General features: G+C 46.5%; 1 protein-coding gene and 1 pseudogene across 2 annotated transcripts; one reads left to right on the top strand and one right to left on the bottom strand.

Annotated features, from left to right (window-relative positions):
* Positions 1–103: 103 nt before the first annotated feature.
* LOC129531752 (MORN repeat-containing protein 5-like) lies at positions 104–15,078 on the bottom strand. Of its 2 annotated transcripts, XM_063696124.1 has the most exons (5): positions 14,926–15,059; positions 9,160–9,259; positions 8,059–8,206; positions 5,214–5,325; positions 104–492 (listed from the first exon to the last, which is right to left on the bottom strand). In XM_063696124.1, exons 1-5 carry the CDS (start codon positions 14,930–14,932, stop codon positions 272–274), a joined length of 588 nt encoding a protein of 195 aa, XP_063552194.1. In that variant the 5' UTR covers positions 14,933–15,059; the 3' UTR covers positions 104–271. The 2 variants fall into 2 exon arrangements, with proteins under 2 accessions (XP_063552194.1, XP_055234629.2); XM_055378654.2 differs by lacking the exon at positions 9,160–9,259 and having other exon boundaries at positions 14,926–15,078.
* Positions 15,079–15,166: 88 nt separating this feature from the next.
* The window catches only part of LOC129531751 (NADH dehydrogenase [ubiquinone] 1 alpha subcomplex subunit 8-like), a 58,823-nt pseudogene continuing 58,521 nt past the window's right edge, over positions 15,167–15,468 (top strand).

Below are 15,468 nucleotides of genomic sequence, written 5' to 3' on the forward strand. Positions count from 1 at the left end.
GGGGCTGTGTCCAGCTTTGCTCTGCTTTTCCCCCAACACCAAGCACAGTGTCTAGCATATATTAAGTGCCCATTAAAATCGAAGGAATGCATACAAAAATAAGTACCTTAATCCTTTCAGTGCGACATTTATGTGCCGTCACAGCTAGACCACGAATGTCCTTTTACCTCACTCTAGGACTATGTACAGATTTGCCAGCCACGAGAAGTCCAAAAAATAAAACATCCAGGTAATCAACTTTCATCTTCTATCAGCAAAAGCTTCTTTCTCGTCAAGTGTGTGCATACATTTGTACATACAGATGCACATACTTATATGTGGGTGAAGAGAAAACGTGCTGCAGTGTCGGAAGAAACCTACCTGTGTTTCTTAGAAAGCGGTTCCTATAGCCCTTGACTACCCTCGTGACTGGGTTATAGAAGCCATCTCCACAATCGTAATAGCCCCTGGGGATTTTTCTAGGTGGGTCCATATTGGTGAGTTGAGCCATACCTTGAAAGAACATAATGGGCAATTAGTTCACCATCAAGGTCAAATCCAAACCCAGTGTTCCCATAAGGTCCACTTGTGGCTGGTGGCTCATGTGACTATCTGGCTCCCCTGTTGAACTAAATACCCCATACTTAGGGCAAGAAGCAAACCCAGCAGAAACAGTGCCCCAAAGGAACTTTCTGAACATGGCTCTTGGGAACAGGGTCTTGGGAACGAGACCCTCTGTCTTCTTCTTCCTTTGACCCCATCCTCCTCCATTTCTTCGGATACCATGACAAAGGGCACAGGTTCTGAAGTTAGACAGACCCTGAGGGTAAGTCAGAGTTGGCAAATGGATAGGAGAGCATCAGATCCAGAAGAGGGGTGGCATTCAAAGCGTGGGCAGAGGCCAGAGGCATGGATCCTTAAGCCCCACTCTGGAAACCTTGTAGAGCAGAGCACGTATGAAGGAGAACAGCAGAAAAGAAATGGATCAGGTGGACAAGGGGCAGGTGGTGGAGAACTTTGACTCTTGCCAAAATTACCACGGTGGCTGCCACTCATTGAATGTTTATTATGTGCCAGGCATTGTGCTCCTCTTTTATTTAATCCTGAGAGCAACTCTGTGGCTCCACTTTACAGATAAGAAAACTGAGGCTCAGAGAAGTTAAAGTAACTTTCCCAAGGTTATCCAGCTAGGAGGCAGTCCAGCTCTGGAACCTGTATGTTCAGGTGCCAACATCAGGAGAGGAGACAGCCTAGGTGCAGCCACAGGACCAGGGACACTGAGATCTCTGGGAGAGAAAGAAGATTGAGTGCACCTTTTAGGTCATGCACGCTAGGTATGTGTATCTTGAAACGCCATGGCTCAGGTAAAGGGAGAGGTTGGAATAAATAACTTCTCAGGTTCCTTCTAACTATAGTTGCTATAGTTCCTTGTTCTCTAGACTGAGAGCTGGATGCCCACTGAGCACACAGCACCACGCCCACAACCCAGAGTCTTGCACACAGTAGGAACTCTTGTGTTGCTTAATGACATGCCTAACCGTAACCCTGACACTGACCCTGATCCTAAACCTAACCCCATATGTACTGGCTAATGACTACCGAGAACTTACTCCATGTCAAGCACTTTACAGCCATTCTCTCACCAAAGCCTCATGCCAATGCCCATCTCACAGATGCTCCAAGAGGTCACGGGGCACTTTTAACCCTCACCCTGCCTTACAGGCAGGACGAGTTGCCCTAACAATGCCAGCCCCGAGAGGCAAAGTGTGGAGTGACAAGGGAAGGAAGTAGCTACTTAGAATCAAGCTGCTCTTCTGAGGGTCACAGGAGAAGTAGGGGAGAGCCAGGCAGGTTCGGGGAGAGCCAGGCAGGTTCGGGAAAAGCCACCACGAGACTGGCAGAGGCTTAGCTTTAGCAAAACCAGCCATTGTGTGAGAGCTAAGGCTTAAGGCTGAGGGCTTTTTGCCTACAGCCTTAATTGGGGTGAAGAGCCCATGGCAAAGTCCAGGCCTCCCATCATAACTAATCCGGGAGGAGTGATTTGCAAGGTTCTCAAGCTGCAGCTAGACTGGCAGCTCTTTGAAGGGAGAGATGATGTCCTCTTAACTCTGGTCTCCCTGGGTCCAGCCAGTGTCTGACATACAGTAGGAGCTTAGGAAATATTTCTTAATGTCATTGCCTTAACTCCCCTAAGCACATACTTCACCCTGCACTGTGATGTCAATATCATTATCCCTGTTTGACAATAACTCTTTAACGAGTACCCACTGTATGCCAGACAATGTGCTAGGGCCCTGCCCTCATGTTGCTCACAGCTTGGGAAGACGAGATGAACACTCACGATCCAAGCCCTGGGAAGAGGTCATGGCTGCTGTGATATGCCACAGGGAGACCTTACCTAGTGTGGGAATTCAGGGAAGGGGCTCCCAGCTTCAGGACGTTGAGCTGAGACCTGAAGGACGGGAAGGAGTTATTTGGGTGAAGTAAGAGGGTTAAAGTATTCCAGGCAGAGAGAATGGCAGGAAAAAGTGTGGTCTCTTTGAGAAATAGAGAGAAAGCAAGCATGGCAAGAAGGGAGAGAGAAAAACCGAGAAGGGTGGGTAGCCTAGGATGAGGCTGGGATATGAGCAGGAGCCAGAGAATGTCACTGTTTCTGAGAATTTGAAACCTTATCTTGAGGGTATAGGGAGCACTCAAGGGGCGGGGCGGGAGGGAGGCAATCAGATTCACACTTTAAAAGATGTAAGCGGCCGGGCATGGTGGCTCACGCCTGTAATCCCAAGTTAAGGAGGGAAGGTTGCTTAAGGCCAGGAGTTCTAGATGAGCCTGGGCACCATGGCAAGACCCATCTCTACAAGAAACTTAAAAAAAAAAAATTAACCAGGAATGGTGGCACATTCCTGTAGTTCCAGCTACTTAGGAGGCCAGATCACTTGGCAGGAGGATCGCTTGAGCCCAGGAGTTCAAAGTTACAGTGAGCTATGATCATACCACTGCACTCCAGCCTGGGCAACAGAGCAAGACTCTGTCTCAGAAAAAAAAAGATGGAAGTGACTGCAGAATGGAGAATGACCTCAAGGGGGCCAAGTGGGGATCTCTGGACTCAGGTCATCAAGGGGAAAGATGATGGAGGGCTGGAACAGGGCAGTGGCAAAGAGTATGAAGAGAATGCTGCCTGGCACATGGAAGTGCTGAATAAATATTTGTTGAATAAACAAATAAAGTCTATATTTCAGAGGTAAAATCCATAGGACCATTGCACTTAGGGGGCAGGGGAAGGGAGGATTAGGCTTACCTAGGTGGATGGGCATGACATTCAGTGAGGCAGCCATCACCGTGGGGGTGACAATGAATTCAGTGCAAACAAGTTGAGAACGACCAATACAGGTGTCAGGGAAGCTTGATGCAGGGATCTTAGGCTCAGGGATTCTGATTTCAGTTTAGAAGCCGATGGTAGTTGAAGGCTTAGAAGTGTATCAACTTGTTCAGGAAGAGCATATAGAATGAAAACAGAAAATGCCTAAGCCAGAGAGCCCCGGGAACCTCAACGTGAATAACTGGGGGTGGGGGGATGTTGAGGAGGCAGTGGCAAAGAAGCCTGGGGATAGGAGGAAAATAGCAGAGTAAGTGTCAGGAGGGCAAAGGGAGAGAAGGCGGCTCACCCGGTCAACTAACTGACCCAAGGTCATGAAGCTGGGAAGGGAAGGAGATGGGGGTTTGAGCTCAGGTCTGCCTGACTCCAGTGCCTGGGTGCTTCCTGGAGGCTTCTGCCCTGACGGAGGTTGACTTGTGCAGGCTCATCCAGCTATAGACAGAGAATGCTAGGACTCAAACCCACAATTTCTGGCTCCATGCTCTGTCAACCACAGCTCATGGTCTCTCACAAGCTAAGTTGGGATTGTTTTTATAGTATACAGAGTTGTTTCCCCATCTGTCATTTTGGATATATTATCTCTGCTGTGCCAAAAACTACACTCTTCTTTTTTTATTTTTTTATTATTTATTTATTTTTTATTATACTTTAAGTTCTGGGGTACATGTGCAGAATGTGCAGGTTTGTTACATAGGTATACACGTGCCATGGTGGTTTGCTGCACCCATCAACCTGTCATCTACATTAGGTATTTGTCCTAATGCTATCCCTCCCCTCCCTTCATCTTGAGGCTCACCTGACCTGGAACACGTCTCAAAATTTTAAGGTGCCACTCTCTGAATCCAGACTTATAGTCCAAATGTAGCCCTCCGTGATGAAACACGGTTTTTGCAGGGAGGTAGCATGATACAGAGGACCTCAGAGAGGAAGACTGGGCTGCCAGTGTGAGCTCTGCCACAGGGAACCATGTCTGAACTCCACAGCCTCAACCCGGAGTGACATGGGACTAGGAAGGCTGACTGCGCAGGGTCATCTGGACATTAGGGAGACAGGGATTACAGAGAGCCTCCCCCAGCACCTGATACACAAAGCACATGCTCTGTCAGTACTGCTTTCGTCCTTAACTCTTTCTTTTTAAAATATTTACATAATTTTAGTGTTATAGTAGGTACCACGAATAAGAACAGCTGACATGTACCGTGCACCCACATGCATTCAAGGCATTGTTCTAAACACCTGACATGAATTATCTTATTTACAACAATCTTGGGAGGTAGATGATGCTGTTGACCCCATTTTGATTTTTTTTTTTTTTTTTTCTGAGACCAGAGTGTCGCTCTGTCGCCCAGGCTGGAGTGCAGTGGCGTGATATCAGCTCACTGCAAACTCCACCTAGTGAGTTCAAACGATTCTCATGCCTCAGCCTCCTGAGTAGCTGGGATTACAGGCATGCCACCATACCCGGCTAATTTTTGTATTTTTAGTAGAGACAGGTTTCACCATGTTGGCCAGGATGGTCTGGAAGTCCTGACCTCAAGTGATCCACCCGTCTTGGCCTCCCAAAGTGCTGGGATTACAGGCATGAGTCACCACACCCAGCTGATTGACTCCATTTTGAAGGGGAGAAACTGAGGCACAGTGGGTAAAGTCCCTTGCCCATGGTCCTCTGGCTAGCACAGTGGAGCTGAGATATGAGGACTGGCCTTCCTGGCTCCAGGACCTGGCTCTTTTGTATTCTTCTACGCCTGCTCAGTTCCTCTTCCCCTTTAAGTTACTTCAGTAGGACACAGTCCACTTATCCGAAACTGTCTTAGTTTCCCTCTCAGTTTGGGTATGAAGGAAAGGGTGGGTGCCTGGGTACCTGCAGGCTTCAAGCCATTGAGGATCTCTGTGTAAAACCTCCGATCATAGCCGTCGCAGTAATGCCAGTTCTTCTCATCATAGTGCAGCCCATCTACGAAGGTATATGTGCCCTGGAAGACAAGGAGCACACATGTGCATCTGAGGAAGCTGAAGGCTTTTGGCCAAGAGGTTCAGATATCAAGGGAAGTGGGGGCCTTTCTGATGGCTGCAGTAAAGAAGTGGTAACTATCACAATTACTATGGTTGTGACGACAAGAGGGAATGGGTATAAGTGCCGAGCCCTGTCCCTGCCACTCAAAGTGGGTGAACTCACTTTGGCAGATGAACTTGGGCAGATGACCCACTCTCTCTGGTCCTTCATTTCCTCATTTGTAAAATTAAGTTAATGATACTGTACATAAAATAGGGTTGATTGAAAATTCAATGAGATAGCACACGTGAAGCATTTAGCACAGTGCCTGGCTGTGATGGTTGATTTTGTGAGGCAACTTGACTGGGTTAAGTGAAAGGGATGCCCAGATAGCTGGTAAAACATTTCTGGTGTGTTCATGAGGGCGTTTCTAGAAGGGATTCGCATTTTAATCGGTGGACTGAGCAAAGAAGTTCCACCCTCACCAAAGTGGGTGGGCACCATACAATCCGTTGAGGGCCTGGATAGAACAAAAAGGCAGAGGAAGCGCCAATCCCCTGTCTCTACTTGTGCTGGGACATCCATCTTCCTTGCCCTTGGACATCAGCATTCCTGGTTCTCAGGCCTTTGAACTCTGACTGGGACTTACACCATTGATCCCCCTGGTTGAGGCCCTTGGGTTTGGACTGGAACTACACTAACAGCTTTCCTGGGCCTCCAGGTTGCAGAGGGAAGATTGGGAAGCTTCTTAGCCTCCATAATCTTGTGAGCCAATCCCTAATATAAATCTCTTTCCATACATCTCTGTATATCCTATTGGTTTTGTGTCTCTGAAGAACCCTGACTGACACACTGACACAAAGTAAGCCCTCAATAAATGTTATTATTCTTTTATTATTATTATAGCTGGAAAGGTCAGAGCCATCAGCCACGGCCCTTTGTCCAAACGCATACATTCTGCCTTTGCTGCCTTACTGCTAAAGGAAGCCTCAGGATGTAGAAATTGCATTGGCCTGGGCATCAGGAAACATGGGTGGAAATTCCAATGATACTATTAATTCACTGTGTGACCTCGGGAAAGTCACATCCCCTTCCTGGGGCTTAGACTCTCCAAGCTATAAAACAAGGAGCATTTCTTAACCTTTTTTAGGTCATGAGTCAGGCCCCAAGATGCTCTTAGTGAAACTGATGAAAGCTATAGATGCTTTTCCTGGAGAAAAACTTAGTCCTCTTTACACAGAAATTTCTGTATATAAATCAAGAGGTTTCAGTGACTCCCTGAATTCTATTCATGACTCACAAATACCAGGGGGTAAGAATCCTTGGATTAGGTAAGTTATAATGATAGTAGCAGTGATGGTGGTAATAAGAGCTAACACTTATTGAGTGCCTCTTGTGTGCTGGGACCTTAGCAAAGTGTTCACATATATATATTGAGGTGCCTTGTACTATTGTGGTAGGCTGAATAATGGTCCCCCAAAGATGTCCCTGTCTGCTGCAACCTGTGAGTATGCTACTTTACATGGCAAGAGGGATTTTGCAGATGCAATTAAATGAAGGATCCTGAAGTGGGAAGATTATTTGGATTATCTGGGTGTGCCAAATATGATTGCAAGGTTCCTATGAGAGGGAAATAGTAAGGTCAGGGTGAGAGAAGATGAGATGACGATGAAAGCAGAGGGATGAAGGGTGGCGTGATGATGAAAGCAGAGGTCGGAGTGATGCGTGGCCATGAGCCAAGGAATGCAGGCAGCCTCTAGAAGCTGGAAAAGGCAAGGAAACAGGTTTTCCCATAGAGCCTCTGGACGGAATGCAGGCTTGCTGACCTATTTCAGACTTTTGAGCTCTAGAACTGTAAGATAATACATTTGTGCTGATTTCAGACTAAATCTGTGGTAACCTGTTATAGTACCAACACATAACTAATGCAACTAACTGTCCTGAGTTGATAGGTGAAGAACTCTCAGGGAGGTGAAGTCGTGGGCCTAAGACCAGGCAGTAAGTGGTGTAACAGATGCAAACTCATCATGGCCTCTCCACAGATCCTTCCAGATCTAGAGGGAGAGGATTCTAGAGCCCTGGGAGATCCAGAAGCAGGGAGAAATTAGCCGGGCATGGTGGCACATACCTGTAATCCCAGCTACTCAGGAGGCCTAGGCAAGAGAATAGCTTGAACCCAGGAGGCAGAGGTTGTGGTGAGCTGAGATCACACCACTATGCTCCAGCCTGGGCGACAGAGACTCGTTTTCAAAAAAAAAAAAAAAAGGTCAGGTGTGGTGGCTCGCACCTGTGCACCTGTAATCCCAGCACTTTGGGAGGCCAAGGCGGGTGGATCACAAGGTCAAGAGATTGAGACCATCCTGGCAAACATGGTGAAACCCAATCTCTACTAAAAATACAAAAATTAGCTGGGCATGGTGGCGCATGCCCGTAGTCCCAGCTACTCGGGAGGCTGAGGCAGGAGACTCGCTTGAACCCAGGAGGTGGAGGTTGCAGTGAGCCGAGATTGTGCCACTGCACTCCAGCCTGGTGACAGAGTGAGACTAAAAAAAAAAAAAAAAAAAAAAAAAAAGTTGGGGGAGTGGGGGAGAAGCAAAGAGAAGAGTGAATGGAACGAGGTGGGCACCAGACAGGGAGGATGGGGCGCCAGAGGGTGAGGCTCTTCTTGCCCGAGGATCTCTCCTCCACAGCACCCGCCCCCCCAGCTGATCACCTTTATGGCCAATCCGTTTTCCCAAATGGCGTCGTATTGGCTTCCACTGGGGAGGTACAGCGTTCCTTCGCCGTGAAACATGCCATCCTTCATTTCCCCAACATATATTGTTTCGGTAGGGAGGATGTACTTGGCTTTGCCCTCCATCCTGTAAAGACACAGGGAAATCACTGAGCCCTGTGTGACAGCTGGAGGGTCAGAGCTGGCAGGCAACAGAGTGAGCAGGAACCCCGTTCTCAGCATTCTCATCCTTCTCATCCCAGCAGTACTCTGCTGAAAACAAAATTTTTGTTTTGTTTCCCTCAAAAGCTCAAAAACGAAAAGAGGGGAATAGAGTTTGCTCTGTTCATTCTCCCCTTCACCTAGAGGCTCACTCTCACCTTGGAGTTCACACTGCTCCCTGAAATAAACCCCCTTAGTAGGCCCAGAGAGTGTAGAGATGTGCCCAAAACCACACACAGTAAAAACTGTGGACACTAGAGCCCAGGTTTTCTGGCAGCTGGTTCTGTGATTTCTCTGTCCCCCATGACCAATCCATCCTTGCCTATTATGCCACAAGTGGAATATTAGGGAAAATATGAAATTTAGAGACAGGAGTAAGGGTTTGAAGCTTACCACCATTATATATATATATATAAAATCGTGGATATTGATATTGTTTGGCTGTGTCCCCACCCAAATCTCATCTGGAATTGTAGCTCCCATAATCCCCACATGTCATGGGAGGGACTCAGTGGGAGGTAACTGAATCATGGGGGTGGGTTTTTCCCATGCTGTTCTCATGATAGTGAATAAGTCTCATGAGATCTGATGGTTTTATAAAGGGCAATTCCCCTGAACATGCTCTCTTGCCTGCTGCCATGTAAGATGTGCCTTTGCTCCCCCTTTGCCTCCACCATGATCGTGAGGCCTTCCCAGCCATGTGGAACTGTGAGTCCATTAAGCCTCTTTCCTTTATAGATTACCCAGTCTTTGGTTATGTCCTTACAGCAGCATGAGAACAGACTAATACAGATACTTTCCCAAACCTCTTTGCTTGTGCCTCCCTCCCTTCCTTCCCTTCCTTCTTTCCTTCCAAACAGATATTTACAGAGCACCTACATTTTGTCAGGGACTATGCTGATGGTCCAACTTGCTGAATACAACACAGATTCAACAGTGATCAAGGCAGATGCAGTCCCTGTCCTCGGGGGCTCACAGTCTAGTGGGCGACAAAATTGAGTAATTATACAATGTGTGATAAGTGCTATGCAGGAGGAAGACAGGCTCATACAGGAGAACAAGGCAGGGACACCAGCTTGACCAGTTGACTAGCTTCTTTGTTTTGTTTTTTGTTTTTTTCCCAAGACCAGATCTTGTTCTGTCTCCCAGGCTGGAGTACAGCGGTGTGATCATGGCTCAATGCAGCCTCAATCTCCTGAACTCAAGTGATCCTCCCACCTCAGCCTCCCAAGTAGTTGGAACCACAGGTGTGCCCCACCACGCCTGGCTTATTTAATTTTTTTTTTTTTTTGTAGAGATGGGGTTTCCCTATGTTGCCCAGGGTGATCTAGAACTCCTGGGCTCAAATGATCCTCCTGCCTCAGCCTCCCAAAATGTTGGGATTATAGGTGTAAGCCACTGCACCGGGCTGACCAGTTTCTTTATGGGTGAAATGGCTGCAATTAATACAGGTAACATATAACGATTTTCCTAGTAAAGGGCCTGACATATAGTGAGTGCTTAATAAATATGCTTTCATTCATTCCTTCTCCATTCCTCCTAACAAGCTGAAGGCTCCTCTCCTAACTCTGACCTTTTTAAGGCTTTTGCTAGTACCTCTGTCGGGATGCGTAACACTTTCTATCTTGTTTTGTAATTAGATATCTTATCTCCGGTATTTAAGAAAAGCTTCTTTAAAGGAAGACTTTGGTATCCTCAGCTCCTAGAACCACTAAGCAGGGGCTTCATAAACATCTCCTGAGTAAAGAATGAAGGAAACAGAAAGAGTAGTCAGTGAACAGAGTGGATGACAAAGTTGTTGAGATAACTGAGTGAGACGATGGTTGTGAAACTATAGCAGAATGCCCGGCATAGAACAAGAAATTGAAAACTATTTCACTTTTATTCTAGTGCAAGACATGGGGGGAAGGGAGAATTCCTCTTCTCCTTCCCTCCTGTACTCTTTGCTTGAGCTCACATCTATCATTTCTAAGCACCATCTCCATATTCAAGTTCTACACCCTTCTCTGAGGTTAGACCCCACCCCTTTTCTTACCTCGAACTGGACATCACTGTTCAGACCTCTCACAGACATCTCCAACTCGCCTAAAACAGAATCATCTCCTCCTCCCCTAAGCAGCACCTCCTTAGAGTTCTCTATTTCCATGAATGGTATCAGAATCCTCTGGTTCAAGGCCAGGAGCTGGGCCCAGGGCTGGGGCTGTAAGCCATCTCTGGACGGGACTGGAGCCAATCAGCTGCCAACTCCTGGCAGTAAAATCCCCAAACCTCTCCTACATTTTTCTCTTTCCTGCGGCTTCACTGCTTCTGCCTTGGCCCAGGGTTCTGCTGCCTCCTACTGGGACAACTGCAGTGAGCTCTGAGCTGATCTCCCCATCTTCACTTTTCCTGCTTCCCTCCTCTCTGTCCCTCCTTCTCTCCTTCTCCTCCCTTCTTCTTTTTCTCCTTCACTCTCTCTCTCTTTCCCTTCCTTTCTCCCTCCTTCTCTTCCATTTTAAAAAATTCATTCAAGGCGAAAAGCCTGCCTTCTAAATTCAAAGTAAGTTAAAAAGAAGAAAAAAACCACTTTATAGTGAAGGCTTCAATCCATAATAAGGATATGATTTCCAGATCTCAAATACCTATCAATTAGCTGGGCATGGTGGCGCATATCTGTGGTCCCAGCTACTGGGGAGGCTGAGGTGGGAGGATCGCTTGAGTCTGGTGGGGTGAACATTGCTGTGAGCCAAGACTGCACCACTGCACTCCAGCCAGAGCCCTCCAGAGTGAGACCCTGTCTCAAACAAACCCCTCAAAACCTATGATTCATTCATTCATTCATTCAGCCAACATTTACTGAGTCTCTACCACACATATGCATTATGAGGAGAGTTACAGAGATGAAATAAGTTTTATTTCCTGATGCTTGGCCCTACCAGGATCTATCAGTGGTTCCTCCACCACCAGAATTGTGCACGGTATTGAAATTTCTTTGCCAGAGCACAGACCGCCTGTCCAGCTTCCCTTTGCATAACTCCTCTGGGCACAACCCACTCTCCTGCCAAACTGAACTGCCAGCTCTACTCCATACGTGCCCTCTGGGCTATTGCTCATGCTGTTCCCTCTGCCTAGAAACTTCTAGAAAAAGAATTCTTCACCTTGCATCTCCAACCACCTAAATCCTACCCAACCTTCAAGGCCCATTTCAAATACTATCTCTTCCACGAAGCCTTTAAGGACGGCTCCGACTGTATGTGGCCTCTGAAGGGCCCCAGCAGCAGGGCTCTATTGTAGGAAGCACGTGGGCTTTACAGTCTGATCGACCTGGGTTTTAATACCTGCTCTGCCAAATGCTAACTGGGTGACTTTGGGCAAGTTTACTCCGAGCCTTACTTTTCCCATCTGTAAAACAGGATAACGATATCTATCTCAAAGAGTCCCTGTGAAGAGAAGATGCAGGCAAAGCCACCCAGAGCACAGTAGTTACTACATAAATGCTATGGGCGTCCCTTCCTCCCCTGTGTCTGTAGGTCTCTTCTGGCACTTACCTTGTGGTGCTTTGGAGTGGAGTTATCTAGAACTCCATTGTGCGACTACTCCAAAGAAACCATAATATTGAGGTCAGACAGATACTACATTAACCTTTTTTTTTTTTTTTAATATTCACACGTGGTACAGGGAAATCATGTCTCTTTAAAGGTTTTTTTAAAGTAGATTTATTGAAGTGTAATTGACATACAATAGGCCACGTGTTTAAAGTGTACAATTTGACATGTTTTGACATCACCTGGGAAAACATTATTACAATCAAGACAAAATATCTACTCCCCACAAAAGTTTCTGCATGCCTTTCTGTAATACTTCCTCCTTGCCCCTGCCCACAATCCTCATCTCTAGGTGACTACTGATCTACTTTCTGTCACCATAGATTTGCATTTTCTAGAATTTTACATAAATGGAATCATACAGTATCTACTCTTTTTGTCTGGCCTCTTTCACTTAACATAATTTTTTGAGATTCATTCATGTTGTTCTGTGTACCAATAGTTCACTCCTTTTTATTGCTGAGTAGTATTCCAATGAATGGATATACCACAATTAGTTTCTTCATTCCCCTGTTGATGACATTTGGGTTTGTTTCTAGTTTTGGTTATTATAAATAAGGCTGCTATGAGTACTTGTATACATGTCTTTGTGTAGATATACACTTTCGTTTCTGGGGTAAATACCTATAAGTGGAATGGCTGTTTAACTTTTCAAGAAACTGCCAAACTTTTCCAAAGCAGTCGTACCATTTGATGTTCCTATCAGCCATGGAGAGTCTACATAAACTTTTTAAACCAAACGTTAAATATCAACTTCCTACTGTATAGAGAGGTTACTCTATTCATTTAAACTCCAAGAGGAAAATATCCCCTCCCTAAATTAAAAAAAATCGATTGAGTATCTACCATTTGTAAATAACACCCATATATGATCATTACATATTCCTTGAAACACTGCTGCTGAATGTGCATTGCTTTCCCATTTTACAGATGAGGAAACTGAGATATGGATGGTTGATTAAGTGTACAACAAGCAAATGGCAGACTTGAGCCCAGACCTGTCTCACGCTCTCATTACATGCTGAAATTTGAGATGCCCCAAATAGAATTCTAGTTAACTGTTGTTAAAAACACAAAATCAATACAGAATAACACATGTCCAACTTATGAAAAGAAGTATAACAAGTGAAAAACTGCTGACTTCTTGCTAGTTATGGGAAATTGGGAAGCCCTGTTCAGGTCTGGGAATCCCTATTGTGGTTACAGAGGTACCAGACAACCTCAAGCAAAGCCCAAATTCCTAGGGCCAAAGCATGGAAATGGCTGATTTGGCACAAAAACCCAATGAAAATACACAGAAGGCCAAAGGCAAATGGTTGAAAGCCTTCCCTCTTTTACCTTGTCTGTGTGTTTCTCTCTCACCCATATACAGCCCGTCAAAAATTAATGTAGTTTCTCAACTTTTTGTGCCTGAAATGCCCAATACCCCATCTCTATCTGCCAAAATTCTACCACCTTCACTGTAGCAGGGCCTTGTGAAAAGTAAGAATGTGGTTTGGACAGAGGATTGGGTTCAAATCCTGACTCTGTTACTTCCTAGCTGTGTATCCATAATGGTGGGCCAGTCATTTTGCTTCTCTTAACTTCTGTTCCTTTATTTGCAAGGTTAGCCTGAACTATCTCACTGAGTAGTGAGAGGGAGTACACACCAAGCACCTCTGCCACTTACCTGCTGAGTAGGATAAGTGTCTCAAGCCCTGTAAGGGTCACCTTTGTTACCTGGAAAGATAATAACATCTTCCTTGCAAAATTGATGTAATGATTAGAGAGACAGCATCCCATAGCATTCCTACCACCCTCTCTAGGAATCTATCTCCTATCCCTGTCCAGATCACAGATCCCTCTTTCCTATTAACTCAAAATGCCCTGGAATTCCACCAACTTGTGAATACAGAGCCCCAAGGTGGGAGTGCTTCACAGTCCCGACAACTAGCACTGGTTCAGCAAACCACTTCATATCGTCCAGCCTTGGTTTCCTCAGCTATAAAAACAGAGATTCCACTTTCTTCATCCAGGGTGGTTGGCAAAAAAGAGTGGCCACCTCTGTGTTTCCTCTGCTTCTCTCTACTACAGCTCTTATCACACTGAATCGCAGTTATCTGTTATGTCTACTAGTCGCATCATGTTTGAATGAACTTTCTGAAGACAGGGATTGTGCCCAGAGTCAATTCCAGGGCCTGGTACTTGGTAGCCACTCAACATTGTTGAATTGCTGGGCACGGTGGCTCATGCAGGAGGATCACTTGAGCCCAGGAGTATGAGACCAGCTTGGACAACATAGCAAGACGCCGTCTCTACAAAAGGCGTTGAAAAATTTGCTGGGGGTAGTGGTGCACACCGGTAGTCTCAGCTACTTGGGAGGCTGAGGCGGCAAGATTGTTTGAGCGTAGGGGGTCGAGGCTGCAGTAAGCAGTGAACAGGCCACTGCACTCCAGCCAGGGCAACAGAGCGAGATCTTGTCTGAAAATAAAACAAAAACGAGAGAGAGAGAAAGAAAGAGAGGAAGGTAGGAAGGAAGGAAGGAAGAAAGGGAGGAAGGAGGAAAAGAAAAGAAAAAAAAACTGTTGAATTGTTTTTTACTACTAGTCCACTACAGTGATTTGTGTATAAAATCCTCTATAATAATCCCTAGATCGTGAACTCCTCCTGGAAGGAAGCGACCGTGTAGATTCAGATTAGCCAGTCTCTCTTCCCTAATCTTCGTGTTTGTTTTTATAGCATTTACCATTATCTGTAATTATTTTATTACTTATTTGTTTATTGGCAATACATCTCCAACTGGATTATAAACTCCCTAAGAGCAAGGATCTTGACATTTTAAATATTCCTATGTTTAAAACTGGCAGATAGCACACACACACAGTCAATGCACACACACATATAAGTATATATGGAATGAATGCATCTCAGCTTTGCTGCTTGTTAGATACGGTCCTTGAAAAAATCACTCGGGCAAGTTTGTGAAAGTGCCTGGCACAAGGTGTTTCGCAGAAGCAAAAAGCCGTCTTTTTCCAGTCACAGCTATTCAAGGTATAGTAAGTGAATCAAATGAGCCCCTTACCTCCCATCTACATATTCCCCGATATATTTGCTCCCTGTGTACTCCATGGCGCCTGTTTTTAGCTTCCAGCTGTTAGGATCCGGAGTCTCAGTGGATACGGCATCACTATGACAACCTGGAGGGGTGGGCGGAGCCGAATCGAAGCCCCACCCCGCTGGAGGCCGAAGAGTTCTCGGTATTGCGCACGCTCCCTCGCTCGTGGTTGGGCAGGGCGATACGCCTGCGTGTTGCGGGATGCGCATGCGCAGGCGCCGTGTGGCACTCGGCGGTCGAAAGGGGAGTTCGAGGAGACGGGGGCGACGCGGCTGAGGGCTTCTCGTCGGGGTCGGGGCTGCAGCCGTCATGCCGGGGATAGTGGAGCTGCCCGCTCTAGAGGAGCTGAAAGTAGATGAGGTGAGGCTATCCGGAGGACAGGCAAGGGAGACATGGGGCTGCGGCTTCTCGGGCCTGGGCCTAGCCCCGCTTGGGCTCCGCGGGTCCTGGGACCCGGGCCCCCCTCCCCAGTCCTCCAACGCATATACAGGTCGACCCCCGGAGGTCCCC

This window comes from Gorilla gorilla, chromosome 12 (genome assembly GCF_029281585.2).
Source record: "Gorilla gorilla gorilla isolate KB3781 chromosome 12, NHGRI_mGorGor1-v2.1_pri, whole genome shotgun sequence".
Classification (NCBI taxonomy): domain Eukaryota; kingdom Metazoa; phylum Chordata; class Mammalia; order Primates; family Hominidae; genus Gorilla; species Gorilla gorilla.

What these genes read in the sequence shown, in the direction of transcription:
- LOC129531752 (XM_063696124.1), bottom strand. An exon ending in AGCATAGTCCCTGACAAAAT is followed by an intron (nt 8,207 to 9,159) that starts GTAGGTGCTCTG and finishes GTGTCTTTACAG; the next exon opens with GATGGAGGGCAAAGCCAAGT. An exon ending in CAATGGCTTGAAGCCTGCAG is followed by an intron (nt 493 to 5,213) that starts GTACCCAGGCAC and finishes TGTTCTTTCAAG; the next exon opens with GTATGGCTCAACTCACCAAT.